The sequence below is a fragment of the Diabrotica virgifera genome, chromosome 8 (assembly GCF_917563875.1).
Source record: "Diabrotica virgifera virgifera chromosome 8, PGI_DIABVI_V3a".
Classification (NCBI taxonomy): Eukaryota; Metazoa; Arthropoda; class Insecta; order Coleoptera; family Chrysomelidae; genus Diabrotica; species Diabrotica virgifera.
Genome location: NC_065450.1, coordinates 190,548,054 through 190,561,074, shown reverse-complemented (window position 1 = coordinate 190,561,074; position 13,021 = coordinate 190,548,054). Strand labels below are relative to the sequence as shown.

Genomic DNA, 13,021 nt, shown 5'->3' with positions numbered 1-13,021 from the left:
ATTTCGGTTTTAAGGATTCTAGGATTTATATTTGTTCTTCTTTTCTACTCTCGTGTTTAAGATTTTTAATAATTACCTCATTGTTATTATACAAATTGAAAAGTTAAGAAACCAAAATATAAGAAAACTGAAAAATAAAAAACCGCAAAACGAAAAAAAGAATTAACATTAACAATACACTTCGAGTCACGTCACACTAAACTCTCATCATCCAATCTTCTGCCTCCAAACTTAAACGTAGGCGTCCCTTAATTGAAGAGGTCGGGACAATAAGGGACCTAAGGCTCAATAGTCCTGCCGCCAGTGGGGGTACAACGGCCTCCTTAATTCAGATGGACTTACCCAAGTATTTTTTATGTATTTTGACCGGTAGAACACGAACTTTTTGGGTAACAGTCGATCCGGATGTCGGTAAGATTGTTATAAACAAAGAACTTGAGGAATCATATAACATCGATTTTTCGCAAAACAAAACATTGTTTTGTATTTTTTGGGTCATTCTAAGCACAAAATGTTTTTTCGTAGGATGCATAGTTTTCGACATAAACGCGGTTGAACTTTCAAAAAATCGAAAAATTTCAATTTTTGAACCCGAATAACTTTTGATTGAAAAATAAAATAGCAATAATTCTGCTTACCGCATTTGAAAGTTCAAGTCAAATTCTATCGGTTGTGATTACTTTCATTGCTAAAAATTAATTTTTTTATTGCTAAACAAAGCTATAAACACATAGTGATTGAATGATGTTTTCAATGCATTTCCCATTTGAAATCGAACGAGTAGGCGCGCATACAGACAATTTCTACGTAGATTACGTACATTAAAAGGCATGCATTGGGCACGGGAAACACTATGTGCTTATGGCTTTGTTTAACAAATAAAAACCTAATGTTTAGCAATGCAAATAATAGTAAGCAGAATTGCTATTTTATTTTTTAATCAAAAGTTATTTCTCAAGTTCTTTGTTTATAACAACCTTATCGACATCCGGATCAACTGTTACCCAAAAAATTCGTGTTCTACGGGTCAAAATACATAAAAAACTTAGGTAAGTCCATCTGAATTAAGGAGGTCGTTGTACCCTCCCTGGCGACAGGACTACAATTAAAAAGTTTTGACTAAATCACGTTTAAAATTTTTGACAAAATATTGAAATCATGTTTTTATATTTTATAATATTTACCTTAATTCCTTACATGCATAATAAATTATTAAATATATTTTCTCAAAGGAAAATACAAAATGAAACTGCATTTTTAAGAAAAAATTAATTAAACAAATAAATGTGGCTTATAACCTTTTTGAAAATAACCAAATGAATCATTCTAAAATCAAGAATATACCTACAATATAGGTTTTTATTAAAAAAAATCGGTTTCATCATCCCTGTCTACTTCCTCTGCTTCATCAACTTGGTTATAGTCTTGTTCAATGTTACTTGTACTGATTTCAATAATACTGAGATAAAACTGCTGGTTTATGAGTTTTATGTATTGTAAAAGTTTCTTTATATCCTGAATTTTTTTGATCCTCAATACTATTGCTCCTCCATATATATATTTTTTAAGCTTTTTGTTGTCACCAAACTTTACAACTCTCTTACCAACATTTACTTCCTCAAACGCTCCATTTAGGGTGTGTTTAATGAATATGGAATTTTGGTGTTCGCTAGCGAACCAAGAAAGATCTAAGCCACCTACTAAATAAAATACTTTTTTTGTATTAAATCGTGTTATTGACTAACGAATTTAAATAGGGAACTATTTTTAATGGCTCTTTATCAATAAAAAATTTTAAAACAAGTTGTTTATGACTACGTTTTATTAAAAAAGTAAATGTAATGTTATTACACCTTATTAAGACACAAGCCACATATCCTACAGCAAGAAGGTCTCAAGCCACTAAAACGTTTACTTACCTTTTTCGGAGAAGATTCATCACTTTCACTGGAACTCGTGTAAGGAGAATATTCTCGATCCTGTACAGTATTGTCAGAGTCAAAATCCGAACCTGAACTACTGTATTTCTCCTTATAAAATAATTGTTTTTCTTTCAACACTCTTTGATCACGTGTCACCATGTTGAATTTACTATGGCTTATGACGTTCTTGCTTAAAAATTTTCCATGATTTTGCAAGGCGGCAACAAGGTCGTTATAGCCTGGTGGCCACATCTTTTGCCCAATAGCCGTAAAACTTCGCTGGTGGCTTGAGACCGTTGTTACAGTGTAAGTTTTACTAAAATCTTAAAATTTCTCTTCAATTTCTTCCATTTCTGTCGGTCTTGAGTTTCCTGCAGCTAATTCCTAACAATTCTCTTGAAGTCGTCAGTCCATCGTGTAGGTGGTCAACATCTGCTTCTTCTGTCTGCTCGTGGTCTTTACATCAGCCACACTAGACTCTACTGAAGTAAATATGACAACATTTGAAAAATAAAAAGGCCTTATCCCACAACCATATAGATCTTTCTCTGATTTATTAGTTACAGAAGTCAATATTCGCAAAATATCAACTAACCTGGGAAACCCTGTCCAATATTATGATAATCTCTCCCATTTGGAAACAGAATCAAGCCAACACTTCTTCTGTCATTTGGTGATGTCTCTTGGTGTCTATTGGTTTACCTATCTCCACATTAAATTTTTTTGTTTTTTCCTTCAGGCTCTTCTTCTTTTTCCTTCTTATATGTAGGCTTTAAAGCCTGTTTCTTCTTCAATGTTAGCCTCCTAAATTGTTTAAGTTATGGCACCACCTTTTTCTTGGTCTGCCAATACTTCTTCGTCCAATTGCTGACTTATCTCGTGCTATTCGTACTATCCTATCCTCTGCCATTCTACTAATATGTTCGTTCCACTCTTGTTTCCGTTTTATCAGCCATCCATTTATGTCTACTACATTGCATGCTCTTCTTATGTTTTCGCTTCTCTCCCTATCCAACAGACTTTTCGCTGATATTCGTCGAAATATTTTCATCTCTGTTGTTTCTAGTACCTAGTCGTCTCGTTTAAGATGTGTTAGGTCTTGTCTCCGCCGTGTATGTCAATATAGGTCTAATTGCTGCCTTATAGATTCTTGCTGTTGTGTCTTGTCTTAAGTGTTTGTTCTTCCAGATTGTGTCATTAAGAGATCCCGCCGCTTTACTTGCTTTTAAGCTTTGTTGTCGTACTTCCTCTTCAACATCTCCGTAACTGGTTATATCTATTCCCAGATATCTAAACCTTGCTTCTTGCTTTATTATTTTCCCATAAATTTCGATTTTACATCGTAGTGGGTATTTAGATGTTGTCATACATTTGGATTTTTCTGCTGATATTATCATATTGTATTTATGGGCTGTTGTATTGAAGATGTGTGTTAATCTCTGGAGATCGTCTTCTGTCTCGGCGATTATTGCGGCGTCGACTGCATAACATAATATTTGTATTTCTTTCTTCTCCGTTCTGTAACCATGACCTTTACGTACTGCTTCTATTATTTCGTCCATTATTATATTAAAGAGCAGTGGGCTTAATGAGTCACCTTGTCTGACTCCGCTTTTTACTGGTATAAACTGCGTTAGTTTTCCATTTATCTTTGCCTATATTCGATTATGAAAATAGATGTTTTCGATGGTTTGTATAATATTGATTGGTACGTTTCTTCCATACAGTAAATGTAAGATGTCTTCGACTTGGATGCGATCAAAAGCTTTTGTCAGGTCTATAAAACATAGATATGCTGGTTTATTGTACTCAATGGCCTTTTCTGTGATTTGTCTCAGTACAAATACGGCGTCTATGCAGAATGTTTCGGATCTGAATCCTTATTGTTGATCTGATAAAGTTGTTATTTTGTTGATTTTGTTGATTAGGACTTTTGTCGTTAGCTTAAGTGCGGTGTTCAGTAGATTTATACCTCTATATTTGTTGGGGTCTTCTTTGTCTTCTTTCTTGCCTTGAGGCCTTCAGGCTCCACGTTCAAAATTTGAATGTTAATGTGAAATATATTTAACTCACAGAAAGCCTGGGCCAAACAGGGTGTGAGTTAAATACAACTCACGTGATGTTCAATGTGTAAACAACTATTATGTCTGTCATTCTACTGATGTGATTATTCCATTTTTTTGTGCTTATTTTACACTTGTTTATACTTTGTACCCAAAACATTTTCTTACTTGTCTGCTCCTCTTCGTCCAACATTAATTCAGTTATTGCTAATTTTCTTTTGATTAATTTTCTCATCGCTTTTTTTTGTAATTGAAAGACGTGTCAAACCTTGGTGAATGTTACTGCACCACTGCACGACATTTAGCGACAGTTTTAACATAACGTTGCCGGTCCGTGCCGGGAGGTTGACGTTCCGTAAAATGCGAATCGACATTACAGTCTAGGCAGATTATCGGAGAATAGGCCATTTTTGAGGACAGTTATTTACCAGCAATTTTATTGCTGAAATCGAAACTTATGACTGTATATTTTAATAATATAGGTATGCAAAGTCCGCAGAGAGTGTGCTACTTTTTTTATAAACAAAATGGTACCCAAAAATCGTGTATTTTTCAGTTTTTGCTCTATAACTGCAAAGATTTTAACTTTACACCAAAAACACCCAAATAAAAATTCACCATAATTAAATTCTGCATAGAGACGTGTTTTTCCCGATTTACTTTGACGAAGATTTTCCCCAAAAAATCCGGGTTTTTCCAACAAAATCTTTAATTAACCAACGGGGGTCAAAAACGACCCCAACTCAAAAATGATAATTGACAAACATATTAAGTTGTTTTAAGAAGTAAAGTAATGTATTCGTAATTTTAATGTTAGTATTGTATCAATAAATGATAAATAAACATAAGTAAAACATATTTTAACTACAACTGAACAAAAACTGGAATCATCATTCTGAACATAGAACTAACGAAATTTTAAAATATACACTAATTTACGTCGCCACAGGTTTAGCAAACATTTTTTTCAATATTATAATGTTTCTTACAAACAATTCCACATAATAGACGGTAGTTACTTAATATAAAATTTGAACATGGAAGGCCAATGGAGTTCGCCTTTGACCCAAAATTCAGAAAATATTTTTTGTTTCGTAAAATATAGGGAATTTTTTTTTTGCAAAATATGAAGGTATCTTAAATGATATTAAAGTTAAATAAAAAAATAATGAGTTTAAAATTGAAAATATTTCTGAAGTTATTAAATAAAAACCTATACTGGGGTCAAAATTTACCCCCCACGGTCATCGGAAAGTTAACAGCTTTGATATCAATATAGCAAATCAGGTGTAAACTATTCAATGATCGCAACTGTACATAGATTTTGTTTATATTTTCTATGTCCAAATAACAATTTACTACAGATAAAGTAAAGAAATATTAAAAAAAGTTTTTTTATTCCAGAGATTCCCGAGTTTCCTCCCACGATTAGTGTCGAAGGAGAGCCTCTAGATTTCAAGAAACCGCTGAAAGCAAACTGCTCATGTTCCCCGTCAAAACCAAAGGCGGTCCTAATGTTGCTGTTAAATAATTTAACGGTAAGTTTAGAACTAATATTTTATTGATAAGAAAATATAAAATTTAAAATTTCTTTTTTTAAGACCAAAAATATTTTAGTTTTAGATTGGTTTTTTGTAAAGTTTTAGTAAATTTATAGGTCGTGTTACTTACACACAACATAGTACAGTTACAACGTAAAATATAGTATAATAATTATAATTATCAAAATGATATTTACGTAGAAATGACTAAACATTATAATGCCTTATAGACCGGACAGTATCGTCGCCCCCGCTAGCGCAATTATTCCGATTCGATTTTTTTGCACAAACATATTCAAAAAGAGGTCCTTATAACATATCCACAGGGTGCCGGGCGGTGCCGTGGTCGAAAAATTTTTTAAACAATTTTTTTTAAACAAATTCACAAAAATAATTTTTTTATTTCCCAAAATTTTTTTTAGATAATTTGGGTCATTCTGAGCAAAACAGTTCTCTTGTCATTTTTCTCTAAAATTGACTGTTGTCGAGTTATACGTGATTAAAAATTGGAAAAATGTGAAAAAGGCCATTTTCAAGGCTTCATAATTCGATCAAAAATGATTATTATGAAATTCAAAAAGTGACAAAATCAAGATTAAAATACTTTATTCAGCGTCCTGAAGAGATTTTTGTCATTAATTTATTACAAAGCTGTTATTTTTAGTTATTAACAATTACCGCTATAGTCTAACTGTATCGTCGCCCCCGTTAGCGGAACAATTTCGATCAGATTTTTTTGCACAAACTTACTCAAAAAGGGGTCTTCATAACATATCCACAGGGTGCCTTGCGGTGCCATGGTCGAAAAATTTTTTAAACAATTTTTTTTAAACAAATTCACAAAAATAATTTTTTCATTTCCAACAATTTTTTTAGATAATTTCGGTCATTCTGAGCAAAAAAGGTTTCTTGTAATTTTTCTCTAAAATTGACTGTTGTCGAGTTATATGCAATTAAAAATTTGAAAAATGCGAAAATGGCCATTTCAAGGCTTCATAACTCGATTAAAAATGATCATTATGAAATTCAAAAAGTGACAAAATCAAGATTGAAATACCTTCTTCCGCGTCCTGAAGAGATTTTTGTCATTATTTTATTACAAAACTGTTATTTTTAGTTATTAACAATTAGCGGTATAGTCCAACTGTATCGTCGCCCCCGTTAGCGGAACTATTTCGATTAGATTTTTTTGCACAAACTTACTCAAAAATAGGTCCTTATAACATATCCACAGAGTGCCGGCCGGTGGTCGAAAAATTGTTTAAACAATTTTTTTAAACAAATTCACAAAAATAATTTTTTCATTTCCAACAATTTTTTTTTAGATAATTTGGGTCATTCTGAGCAAAAAAGGTCTCTTGTAGTTTTCGTCTCAAATTGATTGTTGTCTAAATAACAACTAAAAATAACAGCTTTGTAATAAAATAATGACAAAAATCTCTTCAGGACGCTGAAGAAGGTATTTGAATCTTGATGCTGTCACTTTTTTAATTTCATAATAATAATTTTTAATCAAGTTATGAAGCCTTGAAAATGGCCATTTTCGAATTTTTTAAATTTTTAATCGCGTATAACTTGACAACAGTCAAGTTTAGAGAAAAATGACTAAAGAGCTTTTTTATTCACAATGATCCAAATTATTTAAAAAAAAATTGTGGGAAATGAAATAATTATTTTTGTGAATTTGTTTAAAAAAAATTGTTTAAAAATTTTTTAGACCACGGCACCGCCAGGCACCCTGTGGATATGTTATAAAGACCTCTTTTTGAGTAAGTTTGTGCAAAAAAATCGAATCGAAATAGTTCCGCTAACGGGGGGCGACGATACAGTTGGACTATACCGCTAATTGTTAATAACTAAAAATAACAGCTTTGTAATAAAATAGTGACAAAAATCTCTTCAGGACGTTAAAGAAGGTATTTGAATCTTGATTTTGCCACTTTTTGAATTTCATAATAATCATTTTTAATCGAGTTATGAAGCCTTGAAAATGGCAATTTTCGCATTTTTCAAATATTTAATCGCGTATAACTCGACAACAGTCAAGTTTAGAGAAAAATGACAGGAGAGCTTTTTTGCTCAGAATGACCCAGATTATCTAAAAAAAAATGTTGGAAATAAAAAAATTATTTTTGTGAATTTGTTTAAAAAAAACTGTTTAAAAAATTTTTCCACCACGGCACCGCCCGGCATCCCATGGATATATTATAAACACCTCTTTTTAAGTAAGTTTGTGCAAGAAAATCGAATCGTAATAATTGCGCTAGCGGGGGCGAACTTGCATAAAATTTTGAAATTCGAAATAATCCTACAAATCACAATTTCATAATTTAAAATATATTATATCACAGAAAAAAAAGTTGCTTTCATTTGCTCTTTAAGACGATTAAAATCAAGACAAAAATCCAAATTATAGCAGCTAACCCAAAACGCACCTTCATTGGTGGTGACGTCATATCATTATAATTTTTGAAGTCTGCGCCATTAATTCATACATTTGATATTCATTGACTTGTTAAAATCATTTTATGGTGTATCTTAGTTTTATAAATCTTTAGATAGTTGTTGTGGGCTATATATTTTATAATATCGCACACCTAGTTCAATTGTGCCACAACTGCAAAAAATTCGATTTTTGGGTTAAGCCTGTAAAATATTGCCTATATAATGGCCCATCTAATGCAATACAGCCTAAACTAAAATATTGTTTTGGATAAGTATAAAGTAAGTTATTTCGGTATTTCACCGTAGGGTTTTTGGAGGTTTTGAAAATGCAATACGGCCATAACTGGAAGATGTGGCGATAATATACACTGCCACAATACAACCGATGTAATTCAATACGTTCAATACGGCCACAACTGCAAAAATCAAGAGAGATGTGGCGATAATATACACTGCCACAATACAACCGGTATAATTCAATACGGCCACAACTGCAAAAATCAATTGATTTTTTCATTATATTGCCGCCGTATCTCCTAAGTATTGTTTTATAAATGACTTTCTTCACAATGCAATATCGCCATAACTATCAAAATAACAATAACGTTTTATTTTTAATAAATTGTAATAAGATCCAGAAAATAAGTGTATACTTTACTACCTAAATTGTAATTTTGAAGCCAGTCACTCTCAAAATAAATTATTTACAGGGCATAACGCGTTTACTACAGAACATTTTGCTCATTTCTCGAGAATATTGTGTTTTGCACTTGTGGCACTATTGAACTAGGTGTGCGATATATGAGTGTTTTGTTAAGACAATTTTTTTAAAATAACCGAAGAGTGTTTTTCTAAAGATCCGTCTGATAACTCACCCATTATGAACATAAAACTTTATTATTATGATTAGTTTATTTTAATCTTGTAGTAAAATAGACAAGGCGAAACCGGCGGGTTCGTTGGAAAAAATATTCCCATGAGATTTTTTTGCATAATAATATTCGTGAGATATCCCAGAATAAGAAGTCTCCCACGTGAAAAGTGGTAAATTTTTTTTTTCTTTTTTTTTAAATCAATTTGCAAAAATCAATATTTTCGGCCCGGATACATTTTTTAGGTTTCTTGGAGCATTCTGGACAAAAAGGTCTCTTATAATTTTTCTCTAAGTTGCTCGTTTTCGAGTTATAAGCAATTTAAAATTGAAAAAAAAAACGAAAAATGGCGATTTTTAAGGCTTAATAACTCGGTTAAAAGTTATTATTATGAAAGACAGAAAGTGATCAAATAAAAGTTTAAAGCCCGCCCTATAAGATCCTGAAGAAATTTTTGTCATTATTTTATCACTAAGCTGTTATTTTTAAGTAAAAACATTGATTAATAACTACAGGAGGAATATTTATAATCAATGGTAAAAATAATAAGCGCCATGCACGTATTAGGCGGCCGGCAATGATGAGTGCGAGGGAGATGCCATTCCGGCAGTCATTGGTGCGTCTTACGGCTCATTATTAATAATTAAAAGTAACAGCTTAGTAATAAATTAATGACACAAATTTCTTTAGGATCATGTAGTGGAGGCTTTAATCTTTGATTTGGTCCCTTTCTGAATTTCATAATAATAATTTTTAACCGAGTTATTAAGCCTTAAAAATCGCCATTTTTCGTTTTGTTCAATTGTAAATAGCTTATAACTCTAAAACGAGAAACTTTAGAGAAACATTATGAGAGACCTTTTTTGTCCAGAATGGTCCAAGAAACCTTAAAAAATGTACCCGGGCCGAAAATATTGATTTTTTCAATTTGATTAAAAAAAAATTTTGGACAATTTTTCACGTGGGCGACTTCTTGAATCTTATTCTGGGATGTCTGACGAATATGATTATGAAAAAAAAACTCATAGGAATATTTTTTCCAACGAGCCCATCGTTTTCGCCTTGTCTAAAAACAGTTTCAAAAAATATTGTATGGGTAAATATCATTTAATCAATAATGTAAACTTGCCAAAATATTCCAAAATTATATTTTCTGTTTGTTTAAAATCGATTTTACAAGTAAGTTCTGAAATATACTTAATTTATTAAAAAAACTATTAACCCTTATCCGGGCAACACATTTTACTTAACCGTTACTTACGTAACCGGGCAACTCGGGTCCGTTGGGCCCACCACTGTTCTTTAATGTACTATTCATATTTACCCATATATTATGTCTAATATTCATTTTCGATTTTTTATTAAAGTTAAATTTAAATTCTTTAGATTAAAAAAAGGTGCTACTATATTACCTATGCGGTCTAAAACCAATAATGACATAATATGCATCAGAAACAACACTCGACAAAACCATAAGACAAAGACTACTGCAAACGGATGTGATTAAAGTTATTATCATCACCCAGCCTTCTGCATCCAAAGTTGAACATAGGCCTCCCCTAATTTCTTCCAGTTTTGTCGATCTTGGGCTTTCTGCAACCAATTCCCAGCAATTCTTTTGACGTCGTCTAGGTGGTACGTCTTTTGACATCGTGTAGGTGGTCTACCTCTATTTTTTCTGTCTTCTCTTGGTCTCCACACTGTAATTTTTTGGGTCCACCTCCCCTCCTTCATTCTGGCTACATGGCCCGCCCAATTCCACTTCAGCCATGCTACTCGCTTTTTGACCCTACTACTACGTCCTTCTTCTACTTTCTTCGTTTCTAACCCTGTCACTGAGAGTCAGTCCAAGTAGTGACCATTCCGTTCTTCCTTGGGCCACTCTAAGTTTCGTTGCTGTAGCCTGGGTTAATGATAATATTTCGGCGCCATCATTGGAAGCACATATTGGTTGAACGTCTTCCTTTTCAAATAATTTGGCAAGTTGCTCTTGAATATGTCTGATAGAGCTCCATATGCGGCCCATACTAAGGTGACCCTTCTCTGTAATTCAGCAGTTTGATTGTCCCTGGCAATTTGGATTTCACGCCCTAAGTATTTATGTTTATGGACCAATGCTATTTCGTTGACGTCGACTTCTGGATTTTCGCTTGTTACCAGGTTTGTCATGTATTGTGTCTTTCCAAAATGTATTTGTCCTATGTTTATACCAACTTTTTACAGGCTGCAACTAACTCAGTAAGCATAGTTCTCATCTCTTTTAAGTTGTCTGTTATAAGAACTATGTCGTCTGCGAATCATAGGTGGGAGAGCCTTTCACCGTCGATATTTATTCCTTTGGCGTCCCACTCCAATTGTTTGAATGCATGTACAAGTACTGCCGTAAAGAGTTTGGGAGATAACGTGTCTCCCTGTCTAATTCCTCTTTTGATTTTTATAGATTTGTTATCTTTGTGTTGTCTCACGGTCATGGTTGCAATATTGTATATGTTCGGTATCAGTTTGGAGTACCGATAATCTATACGACTTTCTTCAAATGCTCTCATTATGCTGTTAATTTCTATCGTATCAAATGCTCTGCGAAAGTCTACGACAGCCAGGACAAATGGTCGGTTGTATTCGATAGATTTTTCTATAATTCCTTTTATGCAGTGTAGGTGGTCGTTAGTGCCAAAGTTTTTTCTAAAACCTGCCTGTTCTCTAGGTTGGCAAAAATCAAATTTTGATTAGAGTACTTAGAAGAACTACAGGGAAATACGCTGCGAGATGAAACGAGGAGGATATTAGAAGAAAATGTAAGGTAGAGTGTGTACACGAAATAAAGTATCGGTATAGTATATCAGTGTAACGAAAAATAAATAAAGTATCGGTCGACCGAGCAAAAGATGGAGCGACAAACTTACATAGAAATAAGAAAGAAAGAAAGAAAAAGAAAAAAAGGAAGACTTTTCAATACGAGTCTACTGATATATCACATGAAATATTTCTGCGACTATAATGTGTCACTTCCGGATACAACATTTTTCCGGACGTGACGTAACCGGAAATATATATTTTTTGTTGTCGTCCGGCTAAGGCGTGTTGAATAATATATCGCTTGCACTATTTCGGCGACTTTTGGTTGTAATTTTGAAACTGGAAATCCGAGGTAAACTTTCTCACCTCTTTTTATGCCATCCTTGTGTTATAAGCTCTCGTTTGTATTTTTATCTAATATCGGAGGAGTTGTGTTTACGGACGGACAGACAGACATTGATAATTATTCAAGGTTTTCATATTTTAATTTTGTAAAATATGTGTAAAATTACGTTGCTATACAGCTTTTTATGCATATAAACAGTGTTTCCCACCAATATTACAACCAAATAATTATCAGTGAATGTGTTAATAGTCCAGGGTAATAAGGTTTTTCCCATGACACTCGAGCAACCAGGGTACTGAAGCGTTTTTTCGACAGGTAATACCTATAAGAGCAAATTGTAACTATTTCCTGCGTAGCATCTGGCGGCCATTTTTATTTATAAACAATTAAGTGTCAAAAAATGGCATTTCCCCTTTTTTTTCAAATCAATGGAAAACATTAAAACTTATGGTTTTCTTAGTACAAATATCTTTGATATTATGGAAAAAGCTTTAAAATGACGTATTACAAAGTTCGATATACCCATTTATTGTTATTATAATTGCGAAAAAAGGTCGGAGTTGCAAAAAAAATGAATTTTGCAATATCTATTGTTAAAAATAGTGTGCAGCTTTGAAATTGTTGTCATATAAGGGTTCTTTGGTGCTTAATATGTGATAAAAATTTCAAAGCGATTCATTCAATTGTTTAAATTTTATTCAAATTGTTTATCCCAGAGAGCATTTTTTTGGCAATAACATAAGTCAGAAAAAATGACGTTAGAACCATTCCACATGTGTCAAGTGAAAGAGCATGAGCTATGTTTTCAAACTGGTTTAAAAAAAGGGAATAAAAAATGTATTTATTAGTAATAAATAATTATGCAAAAGTATCATAAATCTTTCCTTATAAACTATTTATTATGTTATATAAGAAATTATATATATTTATTACAATTTTTATCAATTAAGATATAAATAACATTACTTGGTAGTTGTGCACTTAAAACAGGGTAAAAAAGTTAATTTTTTTGGAAAAAGTTATCCAAAAAGTTTAT

At 32.6% G+C, this 13,021-nt stretch overlaps 1 protein-coding gene across 1 annotated transcript in view; it reads left to right on the top strand.

Annotated features, from left to right (window-relative positions):
- The window catches only part of LOC126890370 (uncharacterized), a 368,464-nt gene that overhangs the window by 329,040 nt on the left and 26,403 nt on the right, over window positions 1-13,021 (top strand). Inside the window, exon 4 of the mRNA XM_050659247.1 lies at window positions 5,390-5,523. Coding sequence (XP_050515204.1) covers window positions 5,390-5,523 — 134 coding nt within the window. The remainder of the gene's footprint in view (window positions 1-5,389; window positions 5,524-13,021) is intronic.